This window comes from Pongo pygmaeus, chromosome 15 (assembly GCF_028885625.2).
Source record: "Pongo pygmaeus isolate AG05252 chromosome 15, NHGRI_mPonPyg2-v2.0_pri, whole genome shotgun sequence".
NCBI classification, from domain to species: Eukaryota; Metazoa; Chordata; class Mammalia; order Primates; family Hominidae; genus Pongo; species Pongo pygmaeus.
Window position 1 is genome coordinate 104,924,129 of NC_072388.2, and position 12,896 is coordinate 104,937,024.

The following is a 12,896-nucleotide window of genomic DNA, read 5'->3' on the forward strand; positions in this document are numbered from 1 at the left end:
CTGTGGCCTCCGCACAGATGAAGGTGAGTCCAGGTCATGCCGGACTCTTTCTTCTGTTGCAACAGTTATTTGTGTGGAAAATCCGTCCTTGCTGCATGACCAAGTGCCCAGGGGGATGCTGAGACAGGATGAATGTATTTTGCATGTGAGAAGAACATGAATTTTGGGGGGCCAGAGTATGGACTGTGATGGGTTAAATTGTGGCCCCTACAAATTCCTATATTGAAGTCTTAATCGCTGGCCTCACAATGTGAGTGTGTTTGGAGATGGGGTCTTTACAGAAGTCATTAAGTTCATATGAGGTCACTCATCTAATCCGATGTGTTCTTCTAAGAAGAGAAGCTTAGGACACGGGCACACAGAGGGATGGCCATGTGACCACCAGGGAGGAGACGGTGTCTACAAGCCAAGGAGAGAGGGCTTGAGAGAAACCAGCCCTGCCCGCACCCTGATCTCAGATTCCTGGTCTCTAGGCCTGGGAGGATCCACGTCTGCTGTGCGAGCCGCCCCGCCGTGGTCCTGAGCTGACGCACACAGATCTGACACCCACCTGTCGCTTTGGACCATGGTTGGTTCTGGAAGGCCCTCCGTGTGGCTCTGCCTGGCCAGCCTGAGCCAGCTCCCAGCCTCGACCCAGCTTTCCCTGGAGGCCCTGTCCCCTGCAGAATGACCAGGGTAGGCAGCACCGTGCCCAGCAGGAGGAGAAACTGCATCCATGTAGAAAAGAGGAGAAGCCTCAGGGGTCCATGTAGCGACAGGGGCCAGGGAGGGCCACTCGGGCAATGCGTGTGGCTGCAGGAGGCAGGGGGCGTGTGCAGGGAGCCCCCGAGTTGCAGCTCGAGCAGCCTCCTCCTGACTGTGCTTCCCACCGGGGGCAGGAGATGCGTGGACACAGGAAGGCGGCTCCCATCACGAAGTACAAGACTTAAAAAGGATATTTTATTGCCATCAAAAAAGAAACATTAAAGACAGTTAATGAGCTTTAGAAAATTTAAAAGAAGAAGAAAAGCTACCAAAGCTGAAATGGTGGCACCTCCTTCGAGTGAGCCCGGGAGTCCTCCCTGACGGCCGAGGCAGGCGCTTGCCGCACTCCCGCTCGAGCCTCCCTTCCTGTCTGTGGATTCTGCAGGACATTCACGGAACGGTGTGACGGGGGCAGCAGAGCGTGGGGGTCTCTGTCCAGCACTCATGGCCAGCAGCCCCGCTTTTGCAAGAACACGGGCACCCTCTTTGTCGTCTTGCCTCTCCACCCGGTGCCCCCAGAGTGGCTGCTTGTTCCTGCTGCACGTGACCTGGGGCTGGACGCCAGCCTCTGTGATGAGTTCTGGCTGTGTCCAGGCTCCTGGTTCTCCTGGTGTCCCTCCACCTCTCTCCCCAATGCTCCAGGGCCTCCTCTGTTCTTAGGCCCCACCAAGGCTGAGTCTTGCCCGCCTGGGACCTGGTCACCAGCCTTCTGTGGGAGGCCTGTCTCGGCACATGCCCACCCCTTCCTTGGGCTATCCTCACCCTTGCACTGTGGGGCTCCTGCAGTGGCCACGTGGCCCAGGCTCGTCTCCGAGTGATCTCGGTGGACTGGAGTGGGTGGGAGGTGGCAGTGTCCTGGGCCTGGCCCCTTCTCTCCCCAGTGCAGACTCTGGGGCTGGCTGTCCCTGCGGGTAGAGTTCCACCAGAGAATCCAGCAGTGTGGGCAGGCAGCCAAGGGGTGGTGCGGGCACCGAGACACTGTTCCAAGGAGCCAGAGAGCAGCGTTCTTTGCTTGAAATCAGAACAACCTCATTCCTGTCGTCAGGAGTTCACGGGAGTGCCCGGAATGGAGGCTGGCTGGCTGCGGGCTGGGAGGAAGGCCGTCTGAGTGAGCCTTCGCAGCTCTCCGAAGCCTCCCCAGCAGGGCCTGGTGGTGCTGTGGCTTCCCTACCTTGGCAGCTGATGCTCCCACTCACCATCTGGAAACCACGCCTGTGTTCAGGAGGCTGGCGTGGACGGGGTTGGCTCCAGGGCCAGCTCCTGCCTGAGTGGGGGCCTGGGATGCCGGTTGCTGCCTCCTTTTGTGTGAGCACCTGGCGGTCTGGAGGGCAGGGACGTCCTGCTGAGGGGACACCTGGTCCCCAGCGCCCTGCATGCACCAAGCAGCGGAGGTCTGGGCTAGACCTGCTATGCACAAGGTCTGGAAGGGGGGCGTGTCAGGGGTCAGAGGGCGACTGCGAGGCCAGAGAGCCATGGGGTTGAGGGCGGTGAGGTCAGGGGGCAGGTGTGGCCTGGGTGGTGGCTGAGCATGGCCCACGGCTCTTGTGTGGGGTCTGGGTGGCCCTTGACACCCCGCAGAGGGTGGCCCTAGGCCCCCTGCCTGATCATGTTCCTGTAGTCGGGGACGATGGTCTGCTTCAGGTCCACCACTGAGGAGAAGATCCACTTCACCTGTAGGCAAGGCACAGCACAGGGGTGATGAGGCCACAGCCCTGCCCCCGAGCCCCATCCGCCCTTCAGGCCACCCACCTGCCAGGGCCTCACCACTGCCTGCTCTGAGGCCTGGACATGGAGAGCAGAGCCAGGGCAGCAGCAGCGTGTGGACAGCACAGAAGACAGCATCAGGTGGGGACAGCACAGGGGACAGTGTCAGGGACAGGTGAGGACAGCATGGAGGAGAGTGTTGGGGACAGGTGAGGACAGCGTGGAAGAGAGTCTCAGGGACAGGTGAGGACAGCGTGGGGGACAGTGTCAGGGACAGGTGAGGACAGCGTGAAGGAGAGTGTCAGGGAGAGGTGGGGACAGCATGGAGGAGAGTGTTGGGGACAGGTGAGGACAGCGTGGAAGAGAGTGTCAGGGACAGGTGAGGACAGCATGGAGGAGAGTGTTGGGGACAGGTGAGGACAGCGTGGAAGAGAGTGTCAGGGACAGGTGAGGACAGCGTGGGGGACAGTGTCAGGGAGAGGTGGGGACAGCGTGGGGGACAGTGTCAGGGAGAGGTGGGGACAGCGTGGAGGACAGTGTCAGGGACAGGTGAGGACAGCATGGGGGACAACGTTGGGGACACGTGGGAACAGCGTGGGGGAAAGTGGTGGGAACAGCGTGGGGGAAAGTGTTGGGGACAGGTGGGGACAGTGTGGGCAACAGTGTTAGGAACAGGTGGGGACAGCATGGGGGACAGTGTCAGGGAGGGGTGGGGACAGTGTGGGGGACAGTTTTGCATACAGGGGGGAAAGCATGGGAGACAGTGTCAGGGACTGTAGGGGACAGAGTGGGGGAGAGTGTCAAAGACAGGAGGAGACAGCATGGGGGACAGTGTAGGGGACAGGAGGGGACAGCATGGGGGACAGTGTCAGGATCAGGTGGGGACAGCATGGGGGACAGTGCGGGGGACAGGTGGTGACAGCACGGGGGACAGTGTTGGGGACAGGAGGGGACAGCATGGGGGACAGTGTCAAAGACAGGAGGAGACAGCATGGCGGACAGTGTGGGGGACAGGAGGGGACAGCATGGGGGACAGTGTGGGGGACAGGAGGGGACAGCATGGTGGACAGTGTGGGGGACAGGAGGGGACAGCATGGTGGACAGTGTGGGGGACAGGAGGGGACAGCATGGGGGACAGTGTCAAAGACAGGAGGAGACAGCATGGCGGACAGTGTGGGGGACAGGAGGGGACAGCATGGGGGACAGTGCCAGGAACAGGTGGGGACAGCATGAGGGACAGTGTCAGGGACAGGAGGGGAAAGCATGGGGGACAGTGTCAGGGACAGGAGGGGACACCATGGGGGATAGTTTTGGGGACAGGAGAGGACAGCGTGGGGGACAGTGTCGGGGACAGGTAGGGACAGTATGGGGGACAGTGTCAGGGACGGGAGGAGACAGGAGAAGACAGCATGGGGGACAGGGTCAGGTACAGGTGAAAACAGTGTGGGGGATATTGTTGGGGACAGGAAGGGGCAGCCTGGGGGACAGTGTCAGGGATAGGAGGAGACAGGAGAAGACAGCTTGGAGGACAGTGTCGGGGACAGGAGGGACAGTGTTGTGGAGGAAACAGCATGGGGGACATTTGGGGAAAGGAGGGGACAGTGTGGGGGACAGCATTGGTGACAGGTGGGGATAGCATGGGGTACAGTGTCGGGGACTGGTGGGGACAGTGTGGAGGACAGTGTTGGGGACAGGTGGGGATAGTGTGGGGGACAGTGTAAGGGACAGGTGGGGACAGCATGAGGGAGGGGAGGAGACAGTGTGGGGGACAGTGTTGGGGACAGTAGGGGACAGCGTGGGGGACAGTGTTGGGGACTGGTGGGGAGAGTGTGGGGGACAGTGTTGGGGACTGGTGGGGACAGCATGGGGGACAGTGTAAGGGACAGTTGGGGACAGCATAAGGGAGAGGAGGAGACAGCGTGGGGGACAGTGTTGGGGACAGGTGGAGACAGTGTGGGGGACAGTGTCAGGGATGGGGGACAGCATCAGGGGCATGTGGAGACAGCATGGTGGACACTGTTGAACAGGTGGGTACAGCGTGGGAGACAATGTCACGGACAGTTTATGACAGTGTGGGGTACAGTGTCAAGGACAGCTGGGGACAGCATGGGGGACAGCTTCAGGGACAGGTGGGGACAGCGTAGGGGACTGTGTCAGGGACAGTTTGTGACGGTGTGGGGTACAGCATCAGGGACAGGTGGGGACAGCATGGGGGACACTGTTGGACAGGTGGGTACAGCGTGGGGGACAGTGTCAGGGACAGTTTGTGAGAGCGTGGGGGAGAGCATCAGGGACAGGTGGGGACAGCCTGGGGACAGTGTCAGGGACAGTGTGTGACAGCATGAGGGACAATGTTAAGGACAGCTGGGGACAACGTGCGGCCGACCTTGAAGAAGGTGACGGTGGCACTGTAGCACACGCTTAGCAGGAAGAGTGTGATGAAGATGGTGATGGTCGTCCACAGCCCGTCCAGCTCCCCGTCCTGCGCCTCCGCACAGCTCTCCTCCAGTTGCAGCTCTGGACAGGAAGGGGGTGGTCAGTGCTGTATCCCGCTGGGCTCGGGCCTCTGGGGGTGATTCCCTCTGTGGCGGGACCCAGGATGTAGGGCCCGGCCGGGATGGGCCAACAGTGTCCTGAGGTCAGCTCCCCACAGCTGCCCACCTCCCCTCAGCCAGACACCCGGCCCTAGATAGCGACCTGGCCCTCAGCAGGACCCACTCCCCGTCTCCCGTGTCCCTCCCTGAGGCCCAGAGGGCAGGAGGATGTGAAGCCCCCCCCTCATGTGACCTCAGCTGCAGGGAAGGGCGGTATTGGGAAGTGGGCCAGAGCCAGGGATGCGACGTGGCGTGTGTTCCCCTGTGTGTGGGGGCCTGTGTGTGTGTGGTGGCTGCAGGGGCACCCTTGTGAGAGGAGGGCTGGGTTTGTGTGAGCTGGTCAGCATGTGGAGAAGCTGCTGAGCGGCTCGTGGGCCTTGAGGTGCCGCGTGGGGCTCGTGGGGGCCTGTGTCCGAGGAGTGCTCACGTGTGCGACGACCTTGCTCTGGTCTGGGTGCTGTGCAAGTCGACCGGGTGAGGGTCCGTGTGTGAGGCGTGCACGTGTGTGTGTGGTGGCCGTGTGTCCGGCCAACCTCAGTGCTGGGTTTGTTTAACGGGTCTGGGCTGAGTGTGTGTGGGCATCTGGACCAGTCCCTCCATAGGGCCCGAGAGTGCATGTCCCCCGGAGTCGGTTGTGTCCCCATGTGGGTTCGAGGCTGGGCAGATCTGCCAGGGGTTAGTGCCATGGGGGTAGATGGGTGAGGGAGAGCCTGTCCCTACCCACATGGACTAGGCATGCTCCCGAGTGGGTACGGGGGTCTGAGGACAGGCAGCTCACAGAACAGGACAGTCTCCTACAGAGGCAGGGGCTGTGTGTCTGTCCCCAGGGGCTCCTAGGGCTTCTCGTGGCTCAGCCCAGGGCAGCTGCTGCTGGAGGGAGGGCCACGCTGGCAAAGCCCCCACCCTGCTGAGGGCAGCCCCTGGCTGAGCCCCGCCCTAGGCGGCCCAGGCACACCTGCACAGCCTGGGCCAGTGTGGGGACACTGGGACCCGCTCTGCCTCCCTCATGCCACTCAGGCCTCAGACTCAGCCTGACCCACGGAAAGAACCATCACAGTCTCTCAGGGGCCCAGGGCAGCGCTGGGTGCTTTATTTCCATGCTGGGCGCCTGGGAAGTGTGTACATGGGGTGTGTGCCAAGCATCCTCGCGCGACCCCGAGAGCCCGGGGAGGGGGGGCTTGCCGGCCGTCGTACTCATTTACCCGGAGACAGGGAGAGGCTCTTCTGCATGAAGTGGTTGTGCAGAGCCTCATGCATCACGGAGCATGAGAAGACGTTCCCCTGCTGCCACCTGCTCTTGTCCACGGTGAGCTTGCTGTAGAGAAAGAAGGAGCCGTCGGAGTCCAGCACGGGAGGCATGGTCTTGTAGTTGTTCTCTGGCTGCCCGCTGCTGTCCCACTCCACGGCGATGTCGTTGGGGTAGAAGCCTTTGACCAGGCAGGTCAGGCTGACCTGGTTCTTGGTCAGCTCCTCCCGAGATGGGGGCAGGGTGTACACCTGCGGCTCTCGGGGCTGCCCTGTAGGGACAGAGGTTGGCACAGCGGTCACTCTCAGGGCAGAGGGTGGGCCGAGCCGGCCTCTGTCCATGTGGCCCTCGCCCTCCGCGTGTCCCACCTTTGGCTTTAGAGATGGTTTTCTCGATGGGGGCTGGGAGGGCTTTGTTGGAGACCTTGCACTTATACTCCTTGCCGTTCAGCCAGTCCTGGTGCACGACGGTGAGGACGCTGACCACACGGTACGTGCTGTTGAACTGCTCCTCCCGCGGCTTTGTCTTGGCATTGTGCACCTCCACGCCGTCCACGTACCACCTGAACTGGACCTCGGGGTCTTCGTGGCTCACGTCCACCACCACGCACGTGACCTCAGGGGTCCCGGAGATCATGAGGGTGTCCTTGGGTTTTGGGGGGAAGAGGAAGACTGACGGTCCCCCCAGGAGTTCAGGTTCTGAGGAAGAGATGGAGTCGGATGTGTCAGCAACCGGCTGGGGCCTGTCCCCGGACGCAGGCTACTCTAGGGCACCTGTCCCGCCTTGAGCTGGAGGGCGAGGCCTGGGCTGGCTTACCTGGGCACCGTGGGCACGTGGGAGGTGTGTCACAAGATTTGGGCTCTGCAGAGAGAAGATTGGGACTTACTGGGATCTGGGATGGAGGCGGACACGTCAGCACTCTGCTGGGGTCTGTCCCTGGATCAGGCTACTCTCGGGCTCTTGTCCTGCCTTGAGCTGGAGGGCGAGGCCTGGGCTGGCTTACCTGGGCACCGTGGGCACCGTGGGCACGGGGGAGGTGTGTCACAAGATTTGGGCTCTGCAGAGAAAAGATTGGGAGTTACCGGGATCTGGGATGGAGGCGGACACGTCAGCACCCTGCTGGGGCCTGTCCCTGGACACAGGCTACTCTAGGGTTCTTGTCCCACCTTGAGCTGGAGGGCGAGGCCTGGGTTGGCTTACCTGGGCATGGTGTGCATGGGTGAGTTGTGTCATCATGTGGGGTTTTGAGCTCTGCAGAGAGAAGATTGGGAGTTATTGGGATCTGGGAGGAGAGAAGGTGTCTGAGCTGAGGGAGTGGAGAGTTTGGCCTTTGGGGTGGGCTTAGGTCAGGGGCAGGGTCCTCCCGGATATGGCTCTTGGCCAGTCTGAGCGCAGCACCTGCCCCTTTGTGCGCAGGGCCTGGGGTAGGGGCATCCAGCCTGTGCCGGCCTGGAGCCTAGTGGAAAAAGCCAGAAGACCCTCTCCCTGAGCATGAGTGGGGTGGGCAGAGGCCTCCGGGTGAGGACACAGACAGGGCCTGCCCTGCTGCCCTGTGCTGGGGCTGCACAGCCGGGGTGTGTCCAGGCAGGAGGGCTGAGCCTGGCTTCCAGCAGACACCCTCCCTCCCTGCGCTGGCCTCTCACCAACTCTCTTGTCCACCTTGGTGTTGCTGGGCTTGTGATCTACGTTGCAGGTGTAGGTCTGGGTGCCCAAGCTGCTGGAGGGCACGGTCACCACGCTGCTGAGGGAGTAGAGCCCTGAGGACTGTAGGACAGCCGGGAAGGTGTGCACGCCGCTGGTCAGGGCGCCTGAGTTCCACGACACGGTCACTGGTTCGGGGAAGTAGTCCTTGACCAGGCAGCCCAGGGCCGCTGTGCCCTCAGAGGTGCTCCTGGAGCAGGACGCCAGGGGGAAGACCGATGGGCCCTTGGTGGAGGCTGCAAGAGAGGTGGCGCCATGTGACCGCGGTGTGGGACAGAGCTGGGCCCAGGGCGCAGAGGCCCCTCGGTTCTTAACTGTCCACGAGGGTCCAGGCAGGGTCCAGTGTCTGGGCTCACGGGCATTGGGTGTGCACCTGGCTGGCGCCACCTACCTCACCTTAGCCCCCTCCCTGCCCCAAAGCCAAGGTCAGGCCCGGCCTGCCCCAGAAAGCTTGCAGGACCGGTGGCCCTGCGGTGCCCTTCTGCAGGCACCCCTGCAGCCTAGGAGGCGGGGCTCGGCAGCCAAGTCAGCGCTGTGTGTCTGCCGGGAGTCAGCACAGTCCAGGGCCTCTAGCTTGGCCTCAGCTGTGGCCATCGGTGCCACCTCAGGGACGGCTCATGCCCATCGATCCCACTCCAGCCTTTTATGGGTGCCTGGCTTGACCAGTGGACACTCTTCTCAGATGGCTTCTCATGAGTTGCCCGAACCCCCTGAAGCCCCTGACCCTGCCGCCCCAGCGTGGCCCTCCCCTAGTGAGTGGGCCTGACTTGCCCAGTGCCCTGGTCATAGCCTGCCCTCTGCCCTCCAAGGCACTTGTCTTCTGTGCAGCAGAGGGGCCAGACACTGCATAGGGTTGGTGCCCTTCAGCCCATGGGCCCCAGAACCCCCTGCCTTGGAATAGCCCCCTGGGAGCCGCCTCCTCAGCCTCTCCCCTCCTTTCCCCTTAGCCCCAGTGTGCACCAGCTCAGGTCAGGACCCTGAGTGCCTGGATGCCCCCTGCCTCCCCAGTGTCCTGCGTTACTTCTGGAGGCTCAGTCAGCACACCCTCCCCCTCCCAGCCCTGGCCTGGCCTTCTCGGCCACGAGCCCACCTCCTCCCTCTCTCCAGAGCTTCCCCCGGCAAGGTCCCTGCTGGGCTCAGCCCAGGCCCCCCAGCACAGGTAGTAGCCTTGCACATGCCCTTGGCCCTCCCCACCCTGCATGGTGCCAGGACCCCCAGGCCACAAGGAGGACCCATTTCTCTCTGCTGCTGGCCCAGTGGCCCTGGAGTCCCACTGCAGGTCGGGTGTGCCCCTGACCTCCGAGGAAGCTAAGTGCCCTGCCCTCAGCCAGGCCATCCCCTCTGCTCAGCCCCAGGGCCCCACTCACTACCCCTTCCCCTCACCTGCACCACAGGCTCTGGCCGACTCTGTCCAGGCCCTGAATGGGCCCCTCTGGCTCCCCTCTGCTGCTACACTGCCCTGCACCACCTCCACTCAGCTTCATTGTGCTAGTGGCCTTGGCTCCTGGCAGCCCATCTTGTTCCTTCTGGAGCGCCAGCTTAGAGGCCTTCCTGCCCAGGGTCTGCTGGGGCCAGCCCTGGGACCCTCCTGGTCTCAAGCACACGTTCCCCCTGCAGCCAGACCTGCCCCTGCCTGAGAGCTCAGCCCTGAGCCCTCGAACACCTTCCCTTCTCCATCCCAGCTCGCCCTTGCCAACTGCTCAGAGGGATGGGCTCACACTCCCTTCCCTGCACCAGGAGGCTGCACTGCGCTTTCACCAGCCCTCAGCTGTGGGCTGCCAGCAACTACCCAGCTCCTGCCAAAGTCTGGGAGCTGAGTGCTGCCTCCTACCCGCCGTGCTCACCTGTGGCTGCCTTGCCCTGATCTCTAGTGCCTGTGCCCTGCTTGTCCTGCCTCCCACCGGCCCTGCTCACCTGCGGCGGCTCTGCCCTGGTCCTCTGAGCTCCAGTGCCTGCCCCTTGCTCCTCCTGCTTCCCACCAGCCCCTGCTCACCTACCGATGATCTTCCCTGGCCCTCTGAGCTCCAGGGGCTGCCCACCTGCTCCCCCTGCTCCCCACCGGCCCTGTTCACCTGCAGCTGCTCTGCCCTGGCTGGCTGAACTGCAGAAGCTGCCCCCTGCTCTCCAACCTCCCACCGGCCCTGCTCACCTTCTGATGCTCTCCCGTGTTCCCTGAGCTCCAGGAGCTGCCCTCTACTCGTTCCACCTCCCACCAGCCTCTGCTCACCTGCGACTACTCTGACCTGGTCCCCTGAGCTCCAGGGGCTGCCCCCTTCTCCTCCTGCCTCCCACCAGCCATGCTCACCTTCTGATGCTCTGCCCTGGTCCCCTGAGCTCCAGGAGCTGCCCCCTGCTCATCCTGCCTCCCACCAGCCATGCTCACCTTCTGATGCTCTGCCCTGGTCCCCTGAGCTCCAGGAGCTGCCCCCTGCTCGTCCTGCCTCCCACCAGCCATGCTCACCTTCTGATGCTCTGCCCTGGTCCCCTGAGCTCCAGGGTCTTCCCCCTGCTCATCCTGCCCCTCCACCAGCCCCTGTTCACCTTCAGATGCTCTCCCGTGGTCCCCTGAGCTCCAGGAGCTGCCCCCTGCTCGTCCTGCCTCCCACCTGCCCTGCTCACCTGTGGCTGCTCGGTCCTGGTCCCCTGAAGTCCAATGCCTGCCCCCTGCTCACTCTGCCCTCCCTCAACCCAGGACAGCAATGTCACTCAGGCCACTGTTGCCCCCCCTGCCTGTCCTGGCACCCTCTGTCCAGGTTTGGGCTGTTTTTCTGGCCTCATTTTTCTTTTTGCAGCACTTGGCGTGTTCCCTATGCTGTGGAGCAGCCCCAGGGTCCAAAAAGGTCTCCCCAACAGAGCCCCTTGCCCATGCCCATGTGCCCCTCCTGGATGAGCTCCCGGATCCTCCCGTCCCTGCACTGCTCCTGCTCTGGAAGCCTCTCCGGAACCTCAGCTCCTCAGTGGCCTCTGCTCTTCTGGGTCAGCTCCCTGAACCCATGGAGCCTCAGCCCCTCCCCTCGCCCCAGGCCTGCTGCGCTCTGGGCCTTTCTGGGCCTCCCTGGACTCTTCCCTCCTCCCGCCCGTGCGCTCAGCACAGCTCTCCCCTCCTCTCCGCTGCTGACCACAGCCCTGCTCCCCGCCAGCAGGTGCCCCAGCCCCATCAGCTGGCCCTGAGCCCAGCCCCTGTCCCTCCCCTGTCCCTGCCTCTGCCTCTGGGCTCCTTGGCTTCCACCCTCCTGTCCTGCTGCCACGCTCACCCTCCCTGCTCTGCTCCTGGCTCACCTGCTGTCCTTGGTCCTGGCTGAGAGGAGGGCCCCACAGCCAGCACTGCTGACCCTGCCCTGGGCTCCGGAGATGCTGCAGGCCTGGACAAGCCCCTCCGTTCACCTGGGGCCTCTCCTCCTCCCTCGTTCTGCTGCCTCCTCAGCTCAGGTCAGTCCTGGCCATCCTGGCATCACCCCACGGCCGATTGTGCCGCATCCCGTCATGTTCCTCGTGCTCCCAGCCCGGTCGCCCTGGAGGCCTCAGTCAGCCTCTGGTGTGTCCTGCCCTTTTGGCTTGGAAGCCCCTGCCCACAGTCCCTGTCATCTCGCACTGGGTGGGCATCGGTGCCTGAAGGCTGCCCACCTCCCCCGTGCTGTCTCCTCTTGGGCCTCCATGTGGGGACGGCCTCGCCCCAGCATCTCCCCAGCCTCTTGCAGCCTGTTCAGCAGCTCAGGTCCAGGAGAGCCCACGACTGCCCCCAGGCTCTGTCCTTCTCCTCCTGAGCCTGTGCCCCTGCCCTGTGCTGACCCCACTCACCAAGGTGGGGGTCTCAGCCCTTCCTGTTCTGGCGCAGTACTTGTGGGCAGCCCCGCCCCCACCGTCAGCTGCTATTTGTCTTCCTAGGAAATCACAGCTCGGCCCCCAGGTCCCCAGGGGTGTGAACTCCACACTGCAAAGACTAAGAACAGGATTGAAACCGGCGGCACCGCTTACTTCCTGAAGTTCCCTTTTCTTCTGGTGGTTTCTGTGTCAGAGGGCGAGGGGGAGTCCAGACACAGCTGAGGCTGCCTCATGGGTGTGTGGGGATGGGGGTGGTGGCTGCCCCCATACTCCTCCATACTCACAGGAGAAGGTGGGGAGCCCTGACCTTGTGTGCTGCTCTTTTCTCTGTCTCTGAGTCCCTGGGGCTGGACTGAGACTGGCAGCGATTATGACCATTCTGCCCGTGGTCTCAGCCACTCAATACCTGGGCCTCTCACCTGAAGCTTCTGGCCCCCACTGGGCCCTGGTGGCTGCTTTTGCCTGGGCCTCTTTCCAGCTGGCTCTCACTCATGGTGCAGGGAGGGGAGTGTGAGCCCATCCCGCTGAGCAGCTGGCAAGGGCGAGCTGGGATGGAGAAGGGAAGGCGTTCCAGAGCTCAGGGCTGAGCTCACAGGCAGGGGCAGGTCTGGCTACAGGGGAAACATGTGCTTGAGACCAGGAAGGTCCCAGGGCTGGCCGAGTGGACCCTGTACAGGAAGGCCTCTGAGGCTGGCGCTCCAGAAGGAACAAGATGGGCTGCCAGGAGCCAGGGCCACCAGCTGTGCTCCTGGGGGCCGAGGGGACGTGGGACAGGTGGATGAACACACTGCACCTGCAAAGACTGTTTCCAAACAAGGTCACGTTCTGTGGTCCTGGGGGTTAGGACTTCAACACATGAATTTATAGGGGACACATTTTAACCCAAGACAGTTTGCCCTCCGCTCCCCCCATAATCATGTCCTTCTCACATGCAAAATCCCTGCATCCCATAGCAGCATCTCCACGATGGCTAACCCCTTCCAGCACCAACTCTTAGTCCACAATCTCAGCGAAATATCACCTGCATCAAGTGTGGGAGAAACCCAGGGTGAGATTAGGAGAGAAACCACAGCAGGGGTGGCGAG

General features: G+C 62.8%; 1 protein-coding gene and 1 gene segment (V, D, J or C); both read right to left on the reverse strand.

Annotated features, from left to right (window-relative positions):
• Positions 1-1,768: 1,768 nt before the first annotated feature.
• LOC129012385 (uncharacterized) lies at positions 1,769-5,779 on the reverse strand. Its single transcript, XM_054447999.2, has 3 exons — positions 5,763-5,779; positions 4,835-4,965; positions 1,769-2,415 (listed from the first exon to the last, which is right to left on the reverse strand). Exons 1-3 carry the CDS (start codon positions 5,777-5,779, stop codon positions 1,937-1,939), a joined length of 627 nt encoding a protein of 208 aa, XP_054303974.1. The 3' UTR covers positions 1,769-1,936.
• A 324-nt stretch (positions 5,780-6,103) lies between these two features.
• The window catches only part of LOC129012386 (immunoglobulin heavy constant gamma 3-like), a 123,326-nt gene continuing 116,533 nt past the window's right edge, over positions 6,104-12,896 (reverse strand). The window contains 4 exon segments of the C gene segment in view: positions 6,104-6,559; positions 6,657-6,986; positions 7,105-7,149; positions 7,292-7,345. Of these exon segments, the coding sequence occupies positions 6,237-6,559; positions 6,657-6,986; positions 7,105-7,149; positions 7,292-7,345 (752 nt within the window).